Here is a 25,869-nt window from a genome sequence, read left to right as displayed (position 1 = left end):
TGTTATTTTGCTAGTATAGTCAATGTTTCATAGAGTATTAAGTAATATATTAATGTTATTTTTGTGGGAATCTTGATGCTGACTAAATAAGCACCAATCAAACAAAACCTTTTGAAGAAACTTTTCCGTAAGTCTGAAAATGGCATCAATCCTTTGAAACACAATCCATTGGTATTAGATCAATGATGGGGCCCTGCTGGCATTACTCAAGGATTTAAAGATGTGGCTCTGTTATCAGGATTGCTTAGGGATCTGGATGTATAGCAAAGCTGGTTCAATGTTTATGTTAAATTTGTTGCTAGAGAATATTAGAGAATTTTTGTAGTTCAGGATTGAATTGTGGACTTCCGGCTGATATCACACTGAGATTGGACACAGAGAGCAGGTCTCCGCACTCCCGTGATGAGTTCTCCCCATTGGTCGGCTCTGAAAGGAGCTAAAGCCACCTTGGAGGGGCAATGAAGCAAAGAGGGACATCCTGTGAGGTCTCGGAGAGTCACAGCTCTCCTGCTTAACCCAGGGTTCACTTTCCCTCTCAGCCACAATGAGGAGAAGAGACAGCCTAAGATGGCTGCCATGAAGCTGGGACAGCCAATGACCACCTAGGCTTTGACCTGGAGTGGATTTTGGTGAACAGTGTGGAACTGGATAAGAGGTGTTTTTTTTTACTCCAAAAGAGAAATCTAGGATTTATTCAGAACTATTGAAAGTAGTGATCAGACACTTTGAGAAAATATCCAAACTGGAAGGAAAGAATTAAAGAGAGGGGGGAAGTGGGGGGGACCCAGGTGTCACACTGTTCACGTATTGATATACATATGTAATATAAAATAAAAAACTTGATACCAAAAAAAAGGATTGAACTGTGGAGTCCTTTGTGTTCTCTGAATTTGGTTGTTTTTCTATAGACATTTCATTACCCAACTAGGTAAAATTTTCAGTGCTAGGCTGAGTCATGGATTTGAGGTGGGTCATCATATAAATTGAAATTATAAATACATTACCCTGAACCATCGAGACATAACAATTTTAAGGCCTATCAAAATGACTATTTTACATCTAGGTTAGGCAGAGCTGCATTCATCCACTTTAGCTAGAATTATCTTTCTACAGTGATTATATCTTTTCTGTGCTGACCTTTTCCTTGTGCCATATTTATCCTATGAACTAGGTACAATCTTTTTTCTACTGAGGGTAGAAACTTGGTACAATCTTTTTTTCTATGTTCTTCCTGAACAGAGGGAACAGGAAAGACACCTTCAACCATTTCTCTCTGTTACAGAAATGTGTTTAGTTGACTTGGTTTACATTTCCATAATGTTTGGGTGCAGAGGACAATACTGTCCTGTTATTGATATTAAAATAAGTTTTTAACTGTCCATTTTCTTTAATATTAGGAAAGATGCAACTTTTTCTTTGTGTAGATGGCAAAATATCTTAGGCTAACTATGAGGGAAATATGTTGTTCTCTGTAATATAACATATTCTCTGTAAAATATAATATAATAATAATAATATAATATAATATAATATAATATAATATAATATAATATAACATAATATAATATAATATAATATAATATAATATAATATAATATAATATAATATAATATAATATAATATAATATATAATAATAATAATAATAATATAATATAATATAATATAATATAATATAATATAATATAATATAATATAATATAATATAATATAATATAATATAATATAATATAATATAATATAATATAATATAATATAATATAATAAATATAATACAATCTAATGTAGTACAATAATACAATAAAAATCTCTATAATATAATAATATATTGTTCTCTACATTCAAGACCAATGAATGTAGAGAAAATTCTGATATTTACTTCTGAAAAGTATAAATCCTGTTTGTTATTTATGTAGTTGCAGTGACATAAAAGGTACTTCTATCACCAAGATGTGTGAGAGATTTCACTGAATACGATGGTTCATATGAATTGGATCTGTAGTTGGAAATAAGGTCAGACATAAATCATATGTCTTAGAAGGGGGTTTTGTGGGGGGGAGGGGGGGAAAGGGGGAAAATGTTTTTGCTTGTTAAAACTTTTTCAATAAAAATAAAAATAAAAAAAATAAATCATGTGTCTTTATGTAAAATATTATCACCTAAAGTCTTCAGCTTTGTATTTCATGTGATTATGCCACTGGGAATAGTTGCAGAAGTAAGTGACTGGGACATAGTGTGGCCAGTTGACATTTGGAAAATCGAATTCTGTAATATGTATGTTCTCCAGAATTGTATTTCCAAGATGGTGGTAGCTTCTCACGGAAATGAGCTACTGAGAATAGTGTCCTTGAAGTATCATGGGAAAAAACATTAAAATAAAATCCAGAGCAAACTTCCTCTGAGGAATTAACTCTCTTTCCTGCCCTTCCAGATGGAACCAGCTGAGAGCCAAGATAGCAGCTGGAGGAATATTCTGAAATGGTGATAAGGGGAAATTAAGATCAGTGTAGAAAATGCTTCTTTTCTTTTTCTTTTCATCTCTCAGTAATAGTTTGGTTGTTAGGGAGCCATTGATAAATCCCTTACACACTGAGAAGTTTAATAGGGTGGGGAAAGCTTAATTACCAGAAATGTTTAAATGTTTAGTGACATAAATAAGCATAGTTTTGGTAAGTCTGCCTTCCGGCTCTGGAGTAACAGTTTGGCAGACAATACAGGATCTTGTGTATGAAAGAAGGATGTTTTAGTCAGCAAACATCTGGTGAGAAATGCAACTTAAATTTTGAATTCCTGCACGTACAGAATTGCAGCCTATGAAGAGCGATAGTTGTATAGGTTAAGGGTGAGGTGAGTCTATTGTTCCCCCAGTCATTTCCTCTATTTTACATTCGTGCTGGGTTGAAATATGGAAAGTTTTATTAGAATGAGTGGCAGGACAGATTTTCCAGAGGGCAGCCATGTTGACACAACACAACAAAGCAAAACAAAAACTAGTGTCCAGTGGCAGGACACTAAATTCCAGTGGCAGGACATTAAATTCAAGAAAAGCAAGATAACATTATCTGGCTGCATTGAAAATATGACGCTTCTGCTGATAATTATTTACTGAATATGGGGTTGGATTTCAGGAGAATTGATACTTTTTGCTGTGCTTAACATAAAATCTAATCCACCATCCGTTTGAAAAATTCTAGTTAGTGGATTCTACCGTTGTCATTGGCAGATTATTCTGTTGCTCATCTGCTTTACCCTCTGAAATTCTATCTAATATTCACCCTGAATTATCTTTCAGTGTTGACCTCTTGCTCCTCGCCCTGATTACGGTTTTAATGGAGAATGAGATTACTCTGTCCTGTACTGTTATATCTCTTCTTACATTTCTCTTTTGCAAATTAGGTGTAACAACTCTTTTAATTGTTCCATACTGGATTTAGCTTTACTGATAACATATCACTCTGGTAGCTCTTTTTTGAACTTGCTCTTTGTCCCGTGTAAAAATATGATTTTTAAAACTGGGCACAATGCTCCAGCTGTAAATTGGTTGGAATAAAATGGCATAGGAATGTTAATTATAAAATAATAAATAACATATACCGTGTTTCTCCGAAAACATGATCCACCCTAATAATAAACCCAACCCTAATTTTTTGGGGGTGGGCCTAATATTACCCCTATCCTGAAAATAAGCCCAAAGGGATCGGCATGACCAACATGAGTGGTGGCGTGGGAACGGGAGTTGGGGGGCAACTGTCCAGCTGCAGCCCGCTTACCCCTTGGAGCAGCGCAAATACTGCTTTTGCCCTTCTCTTTCTGGGTGCAGCGCTTCTGCTTGGTGGGCCACTTCCCTGAAGCCGGCAGCTCTGCAGTCAACTGCTTTGATTATTCTCTCTTTTTGGGAGGCTCACGGGAGGCTTTTTGGTGAACAGGAGGAAAAAGGGGAGGGGGATTTTGCTGCCTGCCATCCATTCCTCAAGCCAGGCACAGACTGAGGAATGGATGACAGACAGCAAAAGCCCCCTGAAGGTTCGGAATGGAGGCGACGGCGCGTCCAGCTCATCGAGTCTGGCCTGCTGCACCTCAAAAAAAGTAAGACCGTCTCGAAAATAAGCCTAAGTGCTTATTTTCAAGTCTAAAAGAAAATAAGACTCGGCCTTATTTTCTGAGAAACACTGGTACATACTGATATACCTTCTGTCATTGGAATACAATGCTTCATGCTCTAAAGCATCTAGTTTCTTTTCAAATCATATACTGTAAATTCCATTATTCTGTTAATGCAGACCAAGATTGCATAGTCTTCTTTGCTGCAGCTCTATATTGCTTGTTCATATTCAAGTGGTAGTCTACTAAGACACCTAGAATTTTTGTGCAAATGCTGCTATAACACTATATTATAATTATATTATTTTATATATATTATAAAATATAAACATGTGTCCAATAGAACCTTGAACAGAATCCTGATCCTGTAAGGTCAAGGAGCTGGAGATTCAATTTCACCTTGGGAGGCTCTGAGTGATTTGAGGCACTGTCTCTCTCTCTCTCTCTCTCTCTCCCTCAGCCCAACCATCCCCATATGGTTTTTATTAAAAGAGAAAATGGGAAAAGGAATCATTGTGTATTTTGCTTTAAGCTCATAGAGAAAAAGTGGTATATAAAACAAATAGTTGTAATGTATTTGTTTTTCATAACATTCAGAACATCTTCTTATTAGTGATGCCACTAAGAAACACAGTTTATCCCCCCCCCCCGCTCCTACAAGTGTTCCCAAAACAGGCTATAAATAAACTTATTTCCTTCCTTTAGTTTGAAAGTAGTTCCTTCCTGTATGTAGAATGTAAAAGTCTCACATTCTGAGATACGTTTGCCAAATCCTTTTGTATTTTAAAACTAAATTCTTTCTTTCACACTTCTGTTGTTTGGGGACAACTTATTTTCTTTCCCTGTTGCAAGTTTGACAGCAGTACATTTGCAGTTATTTTTCTTTTAAAGAATGATTAGACTTTTATGGTCCTTTGCTAATTCAAAAACAGCTGGGAAACAAATCAAGTTATGTACAGATTTGAGGCTGTTAATCTCTGCTGGCCACCCATTTACACTGAGCAGCAGCAACAGAGCCACTCTAGTCCTTTCTTTTATGCAATGAAAGAAAAAAGAAGCTGTAAAAACTTACAACTATAATAATAAAATATGTAGTAACATTGTATTATATAATTAAATTTTAAATAGTGGAATCAGTTTACAGAACAAAAAGAAAAATGGGAAATTAAACGTAAGCTATTGGGTGTTGTCCAAATTTATAAATGGCTCTCCAGTCAGGATTTCCACTGATAAATTGCTGGTTAAAATATTTTCAAATATAGAAAGAGATAAAAACAAAATTCAGGCCATTCCATAATTAATGGAAAATAGGCATCTTTCAAACTTTGTAGCGGAATCTTTTGTATGCTAGCATAAAAGTATGCAACATCCATTTCCTCTGCCAACCCTTAATTTTTAAAAAATTAAGGGTTGGCAGTGGTTATCAGCACAATGGGTGCCTTGCCAAAATAACCCTTTATGATACTTGTAAAATCTGCACATCAACAAATTTTATGTCTGCCATTGCACAGGCCACACTGCTCGGATCTGCACATATACCAATATATGACAACATTCTAGGTTCTTGGGAAGAACATGATGTGAATGAAGGCCAACACCAGCTAAAAACTTGGCACTTGTGATTTCACATTGTTGTGAGCAGATAATAATTGCTTAATAATTCATAGGTCCTTGGTTAGGACTTGAATTATTAAGTTGCAACATGTGTTAGACTATTAATCTAATTGTAAATTATCTATATTTAAATTATCTATATTTAAATTATCTATACATAGTAATAGTCTATTTTCAAATATTGATTCTCTCATGTTAATTTAGTATGATCATAAAGAAACCAGATTTAGTATGCTGTTACCCAAATGGAATATTACTTCTTTACATAATGCAGTTCAGTTTATAAACCACTGGAGCAGTTTACCAATAGTTGCATAGAGAAGAATTAGTTTCTTATATCTTCCTTCTATCTATCATGCTAAATTACATAGTAACTAGGTTTGATTTGTTTTTAGTAAACCAAATAGGAGTAAATCTATTATATTAATTTGCTGAACTGTATAAAAGTCAGGAAAAGGTTGATACATTTATAAAATTGAAGAATAGTGGAACTAACAGTTTGAGAGAAATCAATAAGCCATATTTGATTTGATTTAAATGACCTTTATTTATTGAAATAATTCAAATTCAAATATTTATTAGTAATTCATCTTTTCCGGAAAAGCTTAATTTTTAAAAAAGGTATGTTTAAGCTATTTTTATAGTTTAAAAGCATACTTTCCCCTTAATATTGTTTAAATGATAAATAAAAGGACCAAGAGCTAAATTTAGCATATCCCCAAAACTATTTTTATTATCTAAGATGATGGGCTTGATTTCAATATTATATAGACAGAAAACAGCAATTTTAGATTGCCAGACAGCTGGCAATCTCTTGTCTTATTGGTAAGTAATATTAAAAAGTAAAAGTAAATTTTAAAAGGTTGGAAAGACCTTGCAGATGAACACAGGTTTGTGTACATCTGAACAGGTTTGGCTTTGAAGCTCCAGACTTACTATGGTTTGATTTGTGTTTTCTCAGATTGACATTCCTCCTTCCAAGTTTTGCTGATGATGAATGGAACAGCCAATGTGAATGCAGCTGGACGCAGCCATTATGCCTCCTCTATACCTATTCCCAGAGCCGCATCTCATAGCAAGATACATACTCTGGCAGCATCTCCTAAACTGCCCCCTAAACAGAACTGTGTGGGAGCATATTCCTCACCAAGGTTATCATCTCCCAGGATAGGGAAGGCACAGGGAAGCTCAACCTGTGGTGCTCCTAAAGGACCGAAGCAGAAGCTCATGGTTAAGGCTGCAGCTGCTACTAGTCCTAGACCAGAGAAAACAGACATATCTGGGAGCCATGGCGAGACAGAGGATATGGACTCTAGCCTTAGTTCAGGTTTGGTGTCTGGCTACAGTAACCCCTGGGGCTTACCAAAGGCCAATTCCAGACCCACCAAGATAGTGAAGAAAGCTGTTATTCAGACAACTGAGAAAGTAAAGAACACCTCTAAACAAGGTGAAAGCAATAGCAGCCTTGTTGCTGTGAAGGTCCTCGGAAAGCCCAGCACAATTGCTGAACCGGCAAAGACCACTCATCTGCCAGGGAAAAGCCCTTCATATCTTAACCTGTATAATGAGACATTAATGTCAAAGACTTCAGAGGGATCTACCACAAAGAGGCCTCAGAGCTGTCCAGCAAAAGGTCAGTCAGCCTCAGAAGTCAACTGGAAGGAAAATGGAACAATCAAGCAAGAAGATAATCCTCAGACAATCTCACTGGATACAAGCAACCTTAACAAGGGACCTGTGTTACATACAGCACCCATCAGTTTTTCTTCTGTGCCACAGCACAACCATCCCATTATGGCCACTGTCGCCCCTTTTCATTATCGGTAAGTGTCACTGAGTATGTATTCCTAGATATATCTTCCTTAGGATATATCTTCTTATTTATTTGATATTTATCCTGCCTTTATTATTTGAATAAAGTAAAGATGAACAGAAAAAAATCTAGCTCTGCTTTCCATTATCCAAATATTGCTAAATAAGACGTATTGTAGGAAATATATCATCCTTTTAGTCCTAGTTTTCTTGAGAAAGTTTAGCATTTGCATGCTACAAAAAAATTTATGAGCCAAGGTGGGAGAAGAGCAACTCTATTTTTAGACTCTAGCACTAAAAACAAGCTATCACTTAGGGCCAAATTCATTAACACAGTGAGACTTGTTAAGAATTTGATTTGAATAGATCTACATAGACAAGTGCTTGTAGCAAAATTGTTTTATTGCTTCCCAAGGTTCTCAGATAGCATTATTGCCTGACCACTGTAGATAGCTTGCTGTGGCATCCTGATGGCATATTGGATTATATGCTCATGGAGATATATATGTATCATAACAATTTCAGAATTGCTCTGACATATGCCAACAGCTGTCATATGCCAGTGCTAGTTCATTCAACTAAAATATTTACTGCGCTCATTACATGTGATATGTGAGTTTGGGTTATGTGGCACCTTAGGTCAAAGAAATTGGTTCCTCCTAGAAGAACCTGGCCTTTACTTTAGTTTGTCAGGCAAGAGACAGAATTATGGTTTAATAATTATAACCCTTCTGTGCATTATGTTTAGAATAGTTGGAGATATATAATAAGCCTATGCAAATTGGGTCCACTCCCATTTGAATTGTTGATTTAGGTTGGCAAGTTGATCTGACTGAAATTAACAATTTGATCTGGAAAATTAGTCTAATTCAATTTGGATGTCCAAATCAAATAATCAGAATCTTAATAATTTGATTTGAACCCATCTGTGCATATGCAGTATAAAAAGGGCCTGAATTGGTCGGAATTGAACTGATTAAGGGGTGTCTGTTTTGATTTGAAATAAATCGTTACTTTAGTTTGAAATTTTGATTTGATGTCTCAGTGAATTGCCTTCAGACTGTTTACAAATTAAATATTTGCACAGCCTTGATATATTATGGATACAAAGAGAAATTGATTGGTCGTGCTTTTTCTGCCTACCAGGTGGCAGGGTGAGAAAGAGAAAAGCAGCCTTCCTCAGAAGGAAGAGGCATGTGATGTGCAGCAACCCAGCCCTCCCGAAGGGCCTGAACTCGCCCTGAGAGGCATGAGTAAGTAAAAAGATGGGATCACTCTCTTTAGTGGGGCCAGGGGCTCAGACACATGGATGTGAAAGAAAGTGGATCTGTTTTGGAATGTTGCATGTATGATGCAACTACCTGTCTTAAAGCAGTAACCACATGTGTGATTCTTCTTGGACACTGACATTTGTGAACTGATTAGTGGAGGAGAATTTCTAATGGGTCATTTTCCATTGTTCAATACTGTTCCTCCTTCAGCTTTGAACTGGGGCTTTGAACGCAAAGCAAGAGACCTAATACCCGCCGAGTATTGATTACAGTATAATGGTAGTCTATTATAACCATCAAGGTAGCTGATTGATTAGTCTCGATCAGGTTAACAGAATGATCCTGAAACTTCCTGAATTGAGTTTAAAATACTTGACTAAACCAGAATAGGTTATTCATTTTGTATGGCGTATTCATGCTGCTTTTTCTTGCTGGGAGATCCTTGTGAGGCCCAGCAGCCAGAATGTGTAAATTATTTAGTTGTGACAAAGTCACGTTGCCTGGGATGCATCACGAGGAGGCTAGTCAACCTACAGAATAGGTTCCACAGAGTGAAAGAAGAGGGATCAGTGTTTTCAGAAATAGAATTCATAGTGAGATTCTCTGCATAGTGCCTGAATGCATATACCAGAGGTCTTCAAACTTAACAGCTTTAAGACAGCATAGCTGGCTTGAGAATTCTGGGAGTTGAAGTCCACAAGTCTTAAAGCTGCCAAGTTTGAAGACCTCTGTCATATACAGACAGTCTTCACTTAGTGATCACAACTGGAACCTGTTGTGACCAAGGCCTTAGTAGTGATTACTAAACACAATTCAGTCCTCAACAAACTTATTTTATTAAAACAGCTGAGAATTAATTCATTCTCAGCTTCATCCAAAACAAAATTCTTAATAACCAGTCTGTCAGCCTTATCATCAACCTTTGATGTCTTTGGCAACCAGCCAAAGGTTTTTCTTGGCAAAAATCCCACAAAGTTCAAGAGATGCTGACAAGAAGCATGGAAATCAACATTGCTTTCCTACAAAGAACCCAACGGCTCCTTGCTGCTCTTTTAAGCCTTATGGGAGTGGCCAATCATCTTCTGGCCTTACTCCCAAGTTGTCTTTTTTTCTTCAGCTGCTCTTGCCTTCTGGCAGCTTGTCGCATGCGTGTACTAGGAACAGGCTCCTCCTGTTCCTCTGCCTCTCTGCTGTCTGCCTCTGGAGGCTCCAGAGTCTGCACATTGCTCCCAGATGGCCCTGGCTCATCTCTGCCTCTGATGCAGAGCCCTTGTCCATGCCTTCCCCTGACTCCAGGACTGGCCCATTGTCCTCCACAGCCTCCTCACTGTCTGACTCCACTACCAGGTCCGCAGGCCACTGGCAGACCACAATAGGACCAGCAACTCCATCACTAACCACAGCAGTTACTAAGCAGAAATCACATGACTGCAAGAGGGTTATGACCTCACTTCCATTTGGTCATTAAGCAAATCACTGCAGTCATTAAGTGAAAGATTGCATGACTGCAACTTATGGCTTTACTTCTGCCTTCTCTACTTAACTCCACTTGCTGCAAGCAAGTTGCAAAGCACAAAAATGGCAATCACATCACTATGGGACACTGCAGTAGTCATAAATGCAAGGGTTGGTCATAAAGCTATTTTTTTCTTTTGCATCATTGTAATTTTGAATGGTCATTACTCAGTAGAGTTGGTAAGCAAAAATTACCAATAAATATTTTGCCCATTGTGATTTTTCAGTTTTAAGTAAGACTAATATTCAAATACATCAAACATCTATCTCATGATGTATCAACTGTTACAGATACTACTACAGATATTTCTCTTCGAAAATCTTTACAAAAATGTAAAAGGATTATGATTATCATCTTTCGTTTTAAGTAGTTTGCTATATAAAAAGTAGGTCATGCGTTTTGGAAGTAGTCAAATAAAGAAGAATTAGGAATGAGATTTCAGAAGATCAGATGAGAGAAAAGAATCTGAGATTGCAAATCTACATTTTTGGGAGATGAGTGGGAAACAACTGTTAAACCCAGTAGGGGTGTTTGTGTTACTTCTGCATAGCTGGAAATGTGATAACTTATTTGACAAATACCTTTTTTATGACTGTGCTTGGCAGTCTTACAGAAAAGTATTATATCCGGTGTTTAAGATCAGAGTCTGAAAATATGATCAGAATTGGAAGAAAGCATTTTAATAATCAAATGAAGGCTTAACTACACATAAATGCTGCAATATATATTCTCTTCTTCCGAAGAGAATTTTATTTTTAAAGCTGAAAGCAGCTATGAGCCTGCATTCTTGCAGAGAACTGGTGGGAAGAAAGATTCTTTAACTCTTTCACCCGATGGCTCAAAATATTCCTTTCCCATCTCACAAACTCTTTTTCCAATTTTATTGGCAAATCGAGAAATGTATTTTAAAGAGACAATGTTCTGATCACAATTAAGTTCCATTTTTTAAAATTATGTGGAATGAACAGCACTTTTAAACTCTAGGCTATTCAGCAGAAAAAAGTGTGATTCGTTTAATATATGGAACTGAAATATATTTTCCTTTTTATAGTAATTGTAGTTGAAGTCTTGAACTGTATGAACTGATTCTAAACATCTACCAAGGAGCATATTTCTTAGCAGAAGAATCATTCTTGAATCTTAAATCCAAGATTACTCAGATAACTTAATATTATAGATAGTCCTCAACTTACAACAGTTCATTTAGTGACTGTTTGAAGTTACAAAGACACTGAAAAATGATTTATGACAATTTTTCACATTTATGACTGTTGCAGAATCCCCATGGTAACGGGATCAAAATTCAGATGCTTGACAACTGGCATGTATTTAGGACGGTTGCAATGTCCTGGGGTCATGTGATCACCTTTGGCGACCTTCTGACAAGCAAAGTCAATGGGAAGCCAAATTTAACAACTGTGTTACTAATTTAAGATTAATTAAATTAATCTAATTTAATTAATTTACAATGATTCACTTAACAACTGGCAAGAAAGTTTGTAAAATGGGGCAAAGGTCACTTAACAACTGTCTTGCTTGGCAACATAAATTTTGGTCTCAGTTATAGTTGTAAGTCGAGGACTACCTGTATTAGATTCACATGTTGACTGCCTTTTAAAAAGTCAAGTATGTTGGAAAAAGACATTACCTATGATAGGAGAATATATAAAGCGTATTAAGGAATGGATTTTTTGAGTTCCAGTATTGTTACCTAAGCTTTTGAAGCAGAATAACAAACCTGATTAATGGTCTCTAAGTTTAGTTGTTTTCCTGCAGATGTGTACGGAAGAAGTTACCTAATTGTGCAATGAAATGTTTGCAAGAAAACAACAACGCTCAGAGAGCACGAAGGACTCCATAAATTAATCTTGACCTACAAATATTCTCTTCTATTGAAACCTGGTTGTGAACAACACTTATATTCATGGGTATGAAATATCCTGTGTATACATAGGACATTTAAATCACTAATAATGGCTAATAATAATGTAAAGTGCTATACCACATCAGAAAAAATCCATAGGGTAGTCACTGATGCATCAGTTTCCTGGCATCTTCTGTCATTTCTACATTCTATACAGGTGTATTTTTCAACAAATATATCTACCTATATGCTGATAGAGTTTAAACTGTTAAAAACCTGATCTGTAGGTAGAAATGTTATGGTCTATGGAGGTTGTTAAATTAAAGATGCTTTGAGTCACACTGGGTGCTAGAAATAATCTTAATCAATCAGTGACATCAATACTGTGCATTAAAATGGAATAAGATAGCAGGTTGCTTCAAAATTCCCTTTTATGTTAACAAATAACGCTTTGAATTTCAGGGTCTATTAGTAGGATAGAGAAAAAAGAGTTATGTTTAACTTTTATATATAAGACTTGAATTTAAATGAATAAGGCTAATCAATATTTTGCTTTTTAACTCAAATTATGGATTTGGGGAGTCATATTCCACTCAGAGCCAGTTTGGTGTAGCAGTTAAGGCATTGAGCTAGAAACTAGGAGACAACATTGTAGTCCCACTTAAGCACAAAACCAACTAGGTGACCTTGTGCTAGTCACTCTCCTGATAAACTGAAAAGTAGTATTGTGGATGAATGCCTTTGTGTGTTTATAAGATCTATATTCATCAATGTGCTTCCCTACTTGGCTTATTACATCTGACGTTTCTATACCATGACATTAAGGTGCAGGTATACAGATAGAGGAATGGATATTTTAAATGTGCTACTGTAAATATAAAAAGAGCCAATCTGATATAATAGTTAAGGTATTAGGCTAGAAACTGGAAGATGGTACATTCTAGTCCTGGCTTAACCACAAAGCCAGCAGGGTGACTTTGGACCAGCCGTCTCTCTCAACCCTAGGATGCAGGTAATAGCAAATCACTTCTGAAAAATCTTGTTAAGAAAACTGCATGGACTTTTCCAGACAGCTTCTGAAAATTGGACACAATGGAGCAGGAGAAAAAAAAAGCCATTCAGAGCGAGGGTGATTAGAGTGGTACATGGGCCTTATACATAAAAATAAAATTTCCTTATTTGTTTCCCAAATGTCCTGCAGGATTAGTAAGTGATGTGATTTCTGATACTTTTGCTCATCCAAGTTTAGCTTTCATTTCAGTTTTTGTGTAATCTCCCTTTTATGTTTTATAATACAAATTCCAATTCTGTTCAATTACAGCTGAAGGCTCTTATGTTCATGACATCTTAGCCTCAATCAGTGTTTATGTTCATTGAGTTTTAAGCCACAGAATGGATTATCCAAAGGAAGACATGTTCTAGTCATGTGGTTAACATTATAGGTTAATATCCCATGCATACAAATGACTTAATAAATAAATAAATCATCTGAGGCTAATCAGCTAGTGGAGTTAATCATGAGTAGATCTTTCAAATCTGATGAAAGTTCTCTGGAAATTCCTGAGAAGCTGATTCAGATAGATAATTACTAAAAAAATAAAAATAAGTAGTATGGACCCATCCTAACTTCTTTGTGGACATTCCCCCAAATTGTGCACTTCATTGGGTAAGAGTAACCAAAGTTAGAACCTTGGTATTGTGAGCACAGGATGTGTAATCTTTCTCTAACTTTTCTTCTAACAGAATCCCAAGTTGTTCCATGAGTAGCAATTAATAGCATTTTGATTTACGTCTTTACTAGTGCTTTACTAAGCAGTTTACAAAGTCAGCATATTACCCCCAACAATCTGGGTCCTCATTTTACCAACCTTGAAAAGATGGAAGGCTGAGTCAATATTGAGCTGGTCAGGATCGAACTCCAGACTGTGGACAGTGAGTTAGCCTGCAATGCTGCATTCTAACCACTGCACCACTATGGCTCCTGCGTCATGAAAGGAAATTATCTTGTATTCATGTAATCACCAAATTGCATGCAATTCACTTTGTGACCTTTCTTGTAGTCTTCAGGTCTTCTTATTTTGCCATTAATAAAAATCACTGTGATATTTACTTTACTGTCATTCTGAAGCAGGAAATACTCGAATTTTCTACCTTAGGGTGAGAGTATCTTGTGGTATTAAAATCCCCAGGGAATATCAGGACCGTAACCTACATTGAGAAGCTGAAGAATATCCAGAAGAAGGGAATTTCTGTTCACTTCCACATTGCTGTAAACTTCATGGATGCATCCAAAAAGGAGTCAAGCTCACCTTAAAGGAGAGATTACATTTTATACAGCATCATAAAATTGTAAATGAATATTCTAGTTTGGGATTTCCAGTTGGGAAGTCCCCAAATCCACCCTAGTTTATATTAAGGGAAAGAGCTATTCTAGCCTTTGCTTCAATACATCTGATGAAAAAGAACCAAACCGCTCTTTGGGTAATCGCTCCTACTGCCAGAGGGTTCTAATTGTTAAGTTTAACATAATTTAAAAATGAATAAACCTTCAACACCCCAAACCTTATGATAAAAATTAAAATTGTATTATAATTAGGTTTATGGTTTCACTAATTGATTCCTGCCTCCCACCCCCCAACCCCAAATCTGCAGCCACTGGATCTAAATCAAACATGCTGGGAACTGTAATTCAGCAAAATTCCGAAGACTAGAACATTTTGTTTGGAATAATCAGGGAACAGTTTCCTATTAAATTTTGGATTGCTTTGCAGAAAAAGTCATTGGGCGGGAAGGTCATTCAGATCACCCTAAATCCATAATAATCTAAACTTGGCAAGAGATTGTTGTCCTAATTGCAAATCAGCCTCTCTCAACCAAACTGAAAATAGCTAAAATAAAGGGGTAGGAATGTAGGTAGTTTGATTATACTTAAATAAATTAAACTTTTTACTTTTACTTACTTTTAATTGGTATATTTTCGTAGGTTTAGTTTATGTAGTGTAATCTAAAGTTTGAAATCAGGCTATTTGGATGTAATATAGTTCAATCTATTGAGCAAATCTTTAAAATGGGTTAATTCAGCAATAATTAATGTGTTATGTGAAGAGGGCCAATTAACCCCCTATAGTTCAAACAACAGACTAAAAGTCAATAAAATTTATTCATTTAATAAGTGTATTATATGAACCCAGCCTTTAAAATTTATAAGCTATAATGTACTGGAGAAATAAGCAATGTGCACTCTCCAATTATTGCTGGATTATGATATAGCATTCTTTACTATTTACATTTAGAACATGATTTCTAAAGTTCTAAAGAGTTTTTAAAGTCCTCAACTTTTCTAAAGTTCTCCCTTCTATAGGAGTTATATTTCAGCAACATCTGCAGTAGTCCATTTTTTTTATGTCTAGTTGATGGCGTAGTGGGAAAACAACCAATGCTGTTCTGAAATCTGCTTGGTGTTTTCTCAAGTTTTCCTCACCTGTGAAAGAAACTTCTATTTTTCTGAATTTCTTTCATTTTTCCCCTTTATTTTTTAAATTGAAGGTGGCAGATAGTGCTACAATTGGTGCTGTTGTTTTCTCTTATATCTCATTTCCTCTCCCTGATAGCTGTGCAGATTTCTTAATTTGAAAATTCTTCCTAAGAGGACTTCTGTCATGAGTTGATGTCTTAGAGTTAAACTAAAATGTGAAAGTCCTTAGAGGTTATAGATTGCTTGAGAGATGGCTGTTGAGTGAAAATCAGGACATGACTTTCAATTGTATAATGAAAGATGACCTCTTGGTCATTCTTTACTAATTACATACAAGAACACCATATTCCATCCATGAGTGTTTCATCAAAGTTCTCTTCTACTGTGATAACATTTTAATCCCATCAAATTGATTAAGAACTACTAAAAATGCAGAAGAACTTTCTGCACACAAAAAAATGCTTTTTATGTTGGTAATTAACAGTATTTCAAAGTTTCTTCCATACTTGTGATAGCTGCAGTGATGTAAATGGGGGAGGACAAAGTGGAAAAGGAAACAGACTGGATACATCAAAAAGTTAAGAAAGAAACCGGATCAGCACATACAACTGCCTTTATTTCAACGGCACTTAGTGATTTATTGGAATAGTATTCATTACTAGATAAGCCCTTTGTGGCTTGACAGCAGTGGTGTGTAAGCTTTATGTCCTGGGGCACATTTTTAATTTTTTAAACGTGCTTTTGACCTCTATAAGTCCCCCAGGAATATTGCCAGTGAAGCTGAGATGTCACTGTTCTGAAACAGGCCTGGCTATTCATTTGCAAGGAATATTTTTGGGGTTGAAGAGCACAAAATAAATCTGTTAAATCTTAACACACGAATTTTGCAATGTGAGCAAATCATGCAGCTAAAAACTAGTAATTTTAGTGGCATGACTTGGGAATGCGCTGAATGCCTCCAAAATAGGATGTGGAAGGGGTTGTTGTTCTTAGGTTGTGAGAATCTGTGATAGGACAGAGAGGAAATGCATTTCCAGGACCAAACTGTATTTCTCCATCTATGGTTGGCTCCATGAAGAAGGATGGTGTGTGTTCAAATGCACAGAGGCAGATGGATTGTCTAGTGTTACTTGTAACCTGACTGCTTTGACAGATGGGAGGTCCATAGTCACTTTTGAGATGATGGTTCATATCATGAGGGTGGGGGTGGAGGCAGAGAGAACACAATCATTATTGAGGAGGAGGTGGGGACTGCAATATGCCTAATAGCATGAAATGGGGTGGAGGTGAACAAAAGGGCAGGCAGTGGCTTCCAGGAGTGATGAGCTATGTGCACTGTACGAGAGAAAAAATTGCTCAAAATCTCCTGACCTTTTGGGAAGGTGGTTTGGTTACATCTCGTCATTTCTTGTCTATTGTTCTCTGCTGCTTTTCTACATAGGCTTCCAGGTGGGAAAAAAGGGCAATCTTCACAATTGGGGGGTGGGGCTTTCTTGATATCCTGGTGTATGGGTTGATTTCTGGTTGCAAGATGCTTTTAATATTTTACTGTATAGTAAAACCAGGTATAAATGGCGGAGAAACAGATATTTCTGATGTTAAGCCTACTCACTTGGGAATAAATATCATTTTCTCTTTCTTCTTGATAGCAGAGAATCATACTTTGTAACAGAAGAATAAATGCAATGTAATGAGAATTTATGAAGGTGTCTATGCCTCAGCAACTCTTCCCTGAAAAGAAAAGGTGCTTTAAAAATAATCAGAAAGAAAGAATGCTGCATGAGCAAAATCAGTTCCAGCAGACCTTGACAGGCTGAGACTGGCTGTTGCCATGACACCTACCACTTGCACAAGAGGGTCATTGGACTTCAGCTTCAAATACTGTCTTAACTGCTGTGGATTATCACTATATATTTTTCATTGCTAAATACATTTCATTGCTCTCTAAACCAACCTCACTCCTGGCCAACCTATGCTGCTACCTGTACTTATCTTCTTGGATGATTATTGCTAGACATTATCACTATCATTGATGACTACAAACCCCACAGGCTCCTTCTGTGTGACTGAGAGTAAAACAGCCTTTTAGAATTTAGACTATGCTAAACTGAGAGTTAGTTGGTTTTGTGCCTTCAGGTCAGTGTTGAATTCTGGTGACTGCCTGGACAAGTCCCTTTAGTATTCTTGGCAGAAGCAGTTGGTCATTGCCTCTTTTCGGGCTGAGAGAGATGACTGGCTCAAAGTCACTCTGTTGGCTTCATGCCTAAGGTAGGACTAGGGTCTCTTGGTTTCCACCCTGAACCTTTGTCACTATACCAAACTGAAGTTCAATATTCACATTTTATTTTAGTGTCAGAAAACGAAGTTTAGTGTGAAGCATATTATGGAAGGTCAGCTATTGGATCATCATATGGATGTCCCTGGGCTTCAGTATGCGTATCTATTCCACTGAGGATTATTTCTTCTTTCCTCATTGCTATCAGACCTAAGTATCCTCATATAACACCATTAGAATGTTTTTGGGGGAAAACTTGGAAAACTGCCCATGGCAGAGGTGAGTTTCAGCAGGTTCTGACCAGTTCTGGAGAACCGGTGGTGGAAATTTTGACTAGTTCAGAGAACTGGTAGTAAAAATCCTGACTGGCCCCGCCTCCATCTGCTCTCTGCCTCCCAAGTCCCAGTTGATCGGGAGGAAATGGGGATTTTGCAGTAACCTTCCCCTGGAGTGGGGTGGAAATGGAGATTTTACAGTATCCTTCCCCTGCCATGCCCACCAAGCCACGCCCACAGAATTGGTAGTAAAAAATTTGAAACCCACCACTGGCCCATGGGGATTTTTTCAAAAAACATTCTTTATATACATTATTTGGGCAATTTTAGTTTGATCATTCTGGTAGAAAAAGAAAGAAGTTTACCTTCTCCAAAGCTTCTCAAGGATTGTGTGCCTGAATGAGGTACAATCTGTGCTCCATCCCTCAGAAGTCAAGCGGGCAATGCACAGTTGAGAAGCTGTGTAGAAACATGATACATGACAATGAAACAGAAAAATAGAAATTGAGTAGAGAATAGATTGTGAAAACATGGGAAGTAATGAAGTTCATTATGGAACCATTACTGGCCAAGAGAGACTAGGGATAATCGTAAAGAAGAATGGACAATTTTTTTGGATACATATTTTTTACGCCACAGTGAGCCTTTTTATTGTTCCACGTAAATTAAGTCATAGAATATAGATTTATTCTAGACAGTTTTGTCAGTTGTGTGAGAGGATGAACTTCTGATCAAGTAGCATGTAAAATGCAGAGGTCGGTGATTGGATTTATGACTCGATTTTGCAGATCCTAAGCATTGCAGATCCTAAGCAGTTACAGGTTGTCCTTGACTTACGCCCATTCATAACTAAGTTATAGCACAGTGCTGAAAAAAGTGACGTATGACTGGTGTTTGCGCTTATGATGGTTGCAGCATCCCCATGGTCACATGATCAAAATTTGGGTGCTTAGCAACCAGCATGTATTTACAGAGTTGAAAAAGGCATACCCTTGCCATTGTGCCTCTGCCACTAGCTTCCATAAGGTGGCGGGGAATAGCTTTTGAGGGAAGAACTTATGCATAGATTTAGAATGATTTAGAATGCTGTACACCATTTCTATCCACTTAAAAGCAGTGTTGGGAATATTTATTTATTTATTTATTTATTTATTTATTTATTATTTAAATTTTTATACCGCCCTTCTCCCGAAGGACTCAGGGCGGTTCACAGCCAGATAAAATAAACAATAATATTACATGCAAAGAAGATGTGACTAACGTGATCCAAGTATTTCTATTGACATGATTATAATTGTGGTAGAAAGTTTTGCTGAATATACCTATTTAGAAATAGGATATTTACTTTATACTCAAGATTTAGCTTATTATTAATGTTTTTTGGAAACTGTTGATTGTCTTTCCATCTATTTTCTGAATTTCTGCCAGGCTCTGGCAACAAAACAATCTATCATTGGCTGTAATTGGAGTTGAATAGATAAATTTGTCTTGCAAGGGAGGGAAGGATGAGGTTTCCTAGGGCAGAGATAATGATAGTTTTGGATAAGAATAATCTGATAAGAGGACTGAAAAATCAATTCCCCTTTAATAGAGAATGAGTTACCCCAGTAACACAGCTCTCCCTCTTGCCACATGCAAAATAGGCCATTCCTAACATATAGAATAGAATAGAATAGAATAGAATTTTTTTTTTTATTGGCCAAGTGTGATTGGACACACAAGAAATTTGTCTTGGTGCATACGCTCTCAGTGTACATAAAAGAAAAGATACGTTCATCAAGGTACAACATTCACAACACAATTGATGGTCAATATATCAATATAAATCATATTGAGAACATCAACTCTATCATTTTCTTGTATTTGCCCTTCAAGGAATAAGTTCCCTGTGCTCTTAAAAATAACAGACTGCTCTGAAAGGGAAAGAATTTGAATCTCCCTGTTGCAAGACAATCTGATCAATGTGGGAGTATTGTACTGTGTCAAGTTTGTTTTTTCCACTCTCATGAGGACATATGATCCCTATGCGCCTAGGCTCAGCTGGGAACAGCTGTTCTGGACTGTAACTTTCCTGGGAGAATAGAAATCTGGGGTTCAGTGCCACGTCTCTACTGCAGCCTTTTTATAAGTTCCTGCTGTTTAATTTACTATGGCTGGAAATTGTAGCACTTGGTTATGCAATAGTCTCTGCTTGGCCCTGTGGGTGAAACATTATCTAGCATGACCAAGCTGGAAGGATGGGTGAATACTGATTTGGTATGGGAACTAGATCCCAGTCCTCGTTCCTTCAGCTGCTGGAGGGAGAACTATGAGATATGTGCCTCTCCCTTCCCATTTATGACGGTGGAAGGAACTTGGCAAGGACTGGGGCAGTTGATTTCTTGTCTAGTGGTGGTAATGTAGTTCCCTTCCCAAGCATTTAAAATTGACTGTGTTGTTTGCAAATGATATGGAATTGTACATGACGCTTTCTTTTCCATCTAGACTCTATAGCCCAAACACACGTAATAACTGTTCAGCTAGGGGATACTTTTAGAGACAGCTTTTAGAGTCTCAAAGTGTTTAGACATTGCTAACTTCATCACATTACAAGGTTACGATGAGGAAGGAGAGGAACTCAGAAATCGATAAGAAAACAAGATTAACACAACTCCAACCCTTTGCCTATAATTGAATTACTTTGGGCATCAAAGACTTTGGAACATTAAAGCAGTGTTTCTTATCCCTGGCAAGTTTCAAATAGGTGGACTCAAAACTCTAAGAAATTCTTAGAGGCTTAAGGCTGCATCAACTATAGTGTACTGGTTGTGTCAAGTGTTATCTTCAGTTGGTCTTCAGTTTTGTGAATATGGAATCCTATATAGAATCATATGAGAATTTGAGAATATATATATCTAGATAATGCATATTATATAATAATATGATTTTACACACACACACACACACACACATATTGATATTATATGAGCATATATTGAATCCCTCAGGAAAAATCAATTTGGGAGAACAGGAAGCATGGAAAGAACCATCAACTGCTGTAGCTATTTTGCTGTTTAAAATCAGCATCACAGCATAACCATGTATCTCTGTGTGCTCTAAACAGATCTTTATGTAATAATTCTGTGTTTCTCTAGAGCGGGGGTCTCCAACCCTGGCAACTTTAAGATTTGTGGACTTCAGCTCCCAGAGTTCCTCAGCCAGTTGAAGTCCACAAGTCTTAAAGTTGCCATGGTTGGAGGCCCCTGCTCTAGATATTAACATGGGTTCCTTATTTTATTAAAATATATAAATTACATGAAAAAAATTCTCCTAAATAAGTCCACATTTATAATAACTATTTTCCCTTAAAGTATTTTTTTGTGAAAATAATTGATTCTTCTCTTGTAGAAAAATAAAATCATAATTGGGACGCCATTCTGTGGACTACTTACACCTATGAACATTAAAGATCCTTGCGAATGACATCTTAAACTTTTTTGTGTAGTTACATTTACAATTATGAGGAACTATGCAAGTATTTTGGGCTTCTCTGCTATTGGAGGACTTGATAAGAGTTTTGTAGTAAGATAGGATTGAGCAATTGTTTTGAACCCAAGCAATAATATAGTGTAGCTTGCCAAGCGTTACACTTGGGAAGAAGGCACAATGGATGGAAGTAAAGAGGATGGGGTCAGCCAAGCCCATAGGATTGCTGGGGGAGGTAATAAAGGAAAATCCATGTATATTTTGCTTCATAGAATAAAAACAGGAAATAATGGTAAGAAAATAAATGAAGGGGACGTTATTGAGGTCAGACCAGAGCAAAAGGGTGGAGTTTCTTCCTCAAAGTATTTTTAGAATATAAAGATTTATTTATCAATCATGTTTATATAGCCAACAAGAGCAAACAGGAATCAATAAGAACAGGTTATCCATTGCCCATCCTTGTGGTGTGACCATTGTTTTACCTACAAGGTCAGGTATGTTTGCTGGTTTAATTGATTAAGCAGTCCTTTTGCTGATTACAGCAGTTACAATTGTGTGGCATAGCTGTGTTTGGATGAGATGCTTAATCAGGTGAGTTTAAAAAAACCCCAATGGCCACATACAGCATGTAAAACCTGGACAATTGGATGGAAATGAACCAAGGAGAGAACCAACCTAGAAGTAAGAGGAAATTTCCTACAGAATAATTAATCAGTGGAATGGCTTGCCTCTAGAAGTTGTGGATGCTCCAACACTGGAGGTTTTAAAGAAGGACAACCATTGTCAGAAATTATATAGGGTTTCCTACTTGAGCAGGGGGTTGGACTAGAAGACACTCAAGGTCCCTTCCAAATCTGTTATTTTGTTATTATGGCTGTTGTTATTGTTTTAGTGGCAAATCCTTTTGTGCGAATTCAGTCCAAGTGGGCAATTTATGTTTCAGCGCTTTGTACAAATGGGTTTCCTCAGTAACCAAGTTAAGCATATTGCACCAATATAGTAACTGATTTTAAAGGGGCCTTGAGGCCATCCCGTTTAAGCCATTCACCCAGTCCCATTGCTACCGTATTTGACTGGAGTTCACAGTGAGATATTTTAATGCTTACACCATAACTGTTTTCTCTCTGGAAATGTACATGCTCATTTTGTAGGAATATTTCCCATGAAATGTTGCCCAGATGAAATAGGAGAAACAGATTTCATTGATTTCTTGAGAGAAGGCCAGGTCCTTTCCTCAAGTTGTGTCTCACCAGGAAATTGGGACTGGAAGTAAGCCCCAGCTCCAAATGGCAAGTGTGGTTTGTCCTCTAATTGTTTAACTTTCAATTATCTTTACTCATAGACTACACAACTCTGCTTTCTTTTGCCACCACCCCTTTGAAGATCATTTTAAGGAATTTTTTAAAAAAATGCGAATGAGCCTGGAATTTGTAATAAAAGTGAAACGTATTAGTTGAGCTCAGTGGCAGATGCACCATGACACAAAGATAATTGAGAAATAAAGGCCTGTTCTTCCTAGAAGCTGATGCCTGGTGTTTCCCATTTACAGATATTTTATTCCACCCGCACCAGACTAATGGCTGAATCCACATTTATATTCTTAAAGCCATTTTTTTAAATAAACAGAAGAAATTCACAAGCATTTCATCCATCTCAGTTGTGTTTGTAGGCTACATGTCACTTTTCTCAACCATTGATATAGGGATGAGTGTTAAGTGACAAAGGTAGGAAAGGAGAAAATTGAGTTACCTTATTCTTTATCAGAATAATTAAGTAACAGAAAGAAATTCCCTTGTGTAATCTTGTTTTGTAAATTCATCCAACTTCTGTTTTTCTTATTCTTCCTTTCTGTTTCAAATCGATGGCTGGCTGTTAGGATGGCTGTTGCCAAGGTAGCAAAGGAACTGGCTCTGAAGAAAGGATAGAGGGATGTGCAAAGAATATAAAATCAGTGAGCATGTATGACAGAGAATAAAAAGAGATGATTATGGATAATTTTCACTTTATAACTTCCATTAGCTGTTTTTGAGTGCTATTTTCAGTTTATGATTTGAGATGCAATGTTTACTGAATTTTGTTAGGTTAGCATGTATAAACATACAAATGTTTATAGGAAGTCCTAAACTTCCTTTCAGCTGGTATGATTTGGGGGAGCATTTTATTCTATTATATATTGTCATGTATTCTATAGTATATGTACAATGACGAGAAAGGAAATTTCTAAATAAAAAGATAAGTGGGTTGCTGTTTTTGCTATTTAAATGCATGCTTGCAACTGGAATACTTACATACCTACATAATTCTTGTGTGCACAATTAAGTTTTTACAGAAGTTTCTTAATTTGTGATTGTTATATGAAGAAGGGAATATACATTACAAATATGACCGGGAGTTCTGATTTTAGTTCTGCTTCCTTATAGGTTGGAGATGAATGACAAATCCCACAACAATCTGCAAGAAAAATTGTTGCTCTAAACTTAATTCCATTTTCATGGCTGGCAAATATGTTCACCCTGGTTTAAAAGCCCTGCAAGAATTCTTTGATTATGAGTTATAGTAACAAAAAAATATGAAAACTGTTCTATATTCTCTTTTAAGAATTTTGCTGTCCTCCATCTTTATACTGTAATCAATATGTAGAATGGATGCTATTTAAGTTGTTCAGTGAAGCTATAGCTATATCTTTTCATTCAATCAGGACTTGAAGTAAATTAGATATTTTTGGTTGTATTGGCCATTCATGCCTATGGTGTTATGTATAAGAGTTTTTATTTTTTTAAAAAAACATTTTTTTTTACTTAAAATCAAAGATGAGGCTTTGGACATTCAAAATTGTCCAGGCTATCATAAACTGCCCCAATATAAACTCCATAAAGTCTGTGTCCTGGTCATAATCTCTAGAAATTTGAAAGGGGAAAGTGACATAATATGTTTCATGGTAAACAACTGAATGATTAATTGCGTACTATCAAATCAGTGCTTGTTTTATCAGCCACATGGATAGGCCGGCGTGATCTGTCTTCAGCATAGCCCTTCAGATTCTCCAATGGTATTGGAGAGTGGTATGGTAATCAGGTCCATCCATCTTGCTGCTCTTTTGATCCTTTTCTCTTTCATTCTACCTTTCTCAGTATTACAGATTTCTCAAGGGAGCTGTATCTTTCCATAATGTACGCAAAATGTGGTAATTTCAACCTGGTCAACTGTATCTTGAATGAAAACTCTGGATTGATTTGTTTATGATTCATTTGTTTGTTTTCTTGGCTATTCATAGTATTGTTAGGAGTTTTATCCAACCCCAAAGCTCAAAACCATCAATACTTTTTTGATCTTGTTTCTTCAGAGTCTAATTTTCATTTCCCTATAGTGTCACAGCAAAACCACCGCTTCCGCATTTCTGGTTTTTTGGCAGTATAGACAGATAACAGCATTCAAATATCTTTTCCAGAGCCATTATTACTGTATTACAAAGTGCTATTGCATGGTTATATTTCTTGGCTGTTAGTTTCTTTAGTGTTGGTGATTGATCCTAAAAGGCAAAAGCTATTCACCACTTCAATATATTCATTGTCAATTCTGAAGTTAATTTCTTTACCTGTTGTCATTATTTTGGTTTTCTCTGCATTTAAAGTTGTCCCACTTTTTCACTGTGGTTTTTGAGTTTCATTGCTAGATTTTTCTGATCATTTCCATTTTCCGCATATTATAGTAGTGTCATTAACATAAAGAAGAATATTGATGTTTCTTCTTCCAATTTAAAACTACTCTTATCATCTTCCAATCTAGCTCCCCTTAATATACTTCATATTCATCATACAGGTTAAATTCACTAGGAATTATTTCATTCCTTTACTAAACTGGAGCCAGTCCATTTCACCATGTTCCATCCAGGTGATAGATTCTGCCTGTGTATGGATTTCTCAAGAGTCCAGTGAAATGTTCTGGGATTCCGATTTTTTAAGGACATTCACACTTTGACATGGTTGATACAATCAAAGCTCTTTATACAATGCATGAAGCATATTGACTTTTTTTTTTAGCATTCTTTGGTTTTCTTAATTATCCCCAGGGGTGGGATTCAGCCGGTTCGAATTGATTCAGGCAAACCGGGTGTTAATTTTAATCTGGTTTGCCGAACTGATTGTTCCAAGGACTGGCTGACCATGTCCACCCCATCCCACCCCTCCTCCCCACCCTGCCCTC

General features: G+C 36.6%; 1 protein-coding gene and 1 long non-coding RNA gene across 10 annotated transcripts in view; one reads left to right on the top strand and one right to left on the bottom strand.

Annotated features, from left to right (window-relative positions):
• Nucleotides 1–25,869, top strand: part of NAV1 (neuron navigator 1) — a 282,699-nt gene that overhangs the window by 50,899 nt on the left and 205,931 nt on the right. For all 7 annotated transcript variants that reach the window (XM_058174445.1, XM_058174444.1, XM_058174441.1 and 4 more), the window contains 2 exons: nt 6,675–7,536; nt 8,672–8,778. In XM_058174445.1, the coding sequence (XP_058030428.1) occupies nt 6,704–7,536; nt 8,672–8,778 (940 nt within the window). In that variant the 5' untranslated portion in view covers nt 6,675–6,703. The remainder of the gene's footprint in view (nt 1–6,674; nt 7,537–8,671; nt 8,779–25,869) is intronic.
• Nucleotides 1–25,869, bottom strand: part of LOC131193963 (uncharacterized) — a 41,295-nt gene that overhangs the window by 1,620 nt on the left and 13,806 nt on the right. For 2 of the 3 annotated variants that reach the window (XR_009154072.1, XR_009154074.1), the window contains 4 exons: nt 23,416–23,576; nt 18,567–18,660; nt 17,264–17,382; nt 11,680–14,485 (listed from right to left, as the gene is read on the bottom strand). This is a non-coding gene — a long non-coding RNA (uncharacterized LOC131193963). Of the gene's footprint in view, nt 1–11,679; nt 14,486–17,263; nt 17,383–18,566; nt 18,661–23,415; nt 23,577–25,869 lie in introns of those variants that run through there. The other variant, XR_009154073.1, reaches the window with a different exon arrangement.

The sequence above is a fragment of the Ahaetulla prasina genome, chromosome 3 (assembly GCF_028640845.1).
Source record: "Ahaetulla prasina isolate Xishuangbanna chromosome 3, ASM2864084v1, whole genome shotgun sequence".
NCBI classification, from domain to species: domain Eukaryota; kingdom Metazoa; phylum Chordata; class Lepidosauria; order Squamata; family Colubridae; genus Ahaetulla; species Ahaetulla prasina.
This window is presented reverse-complemented; position numbering and strand designations above follow the sequence as displayed.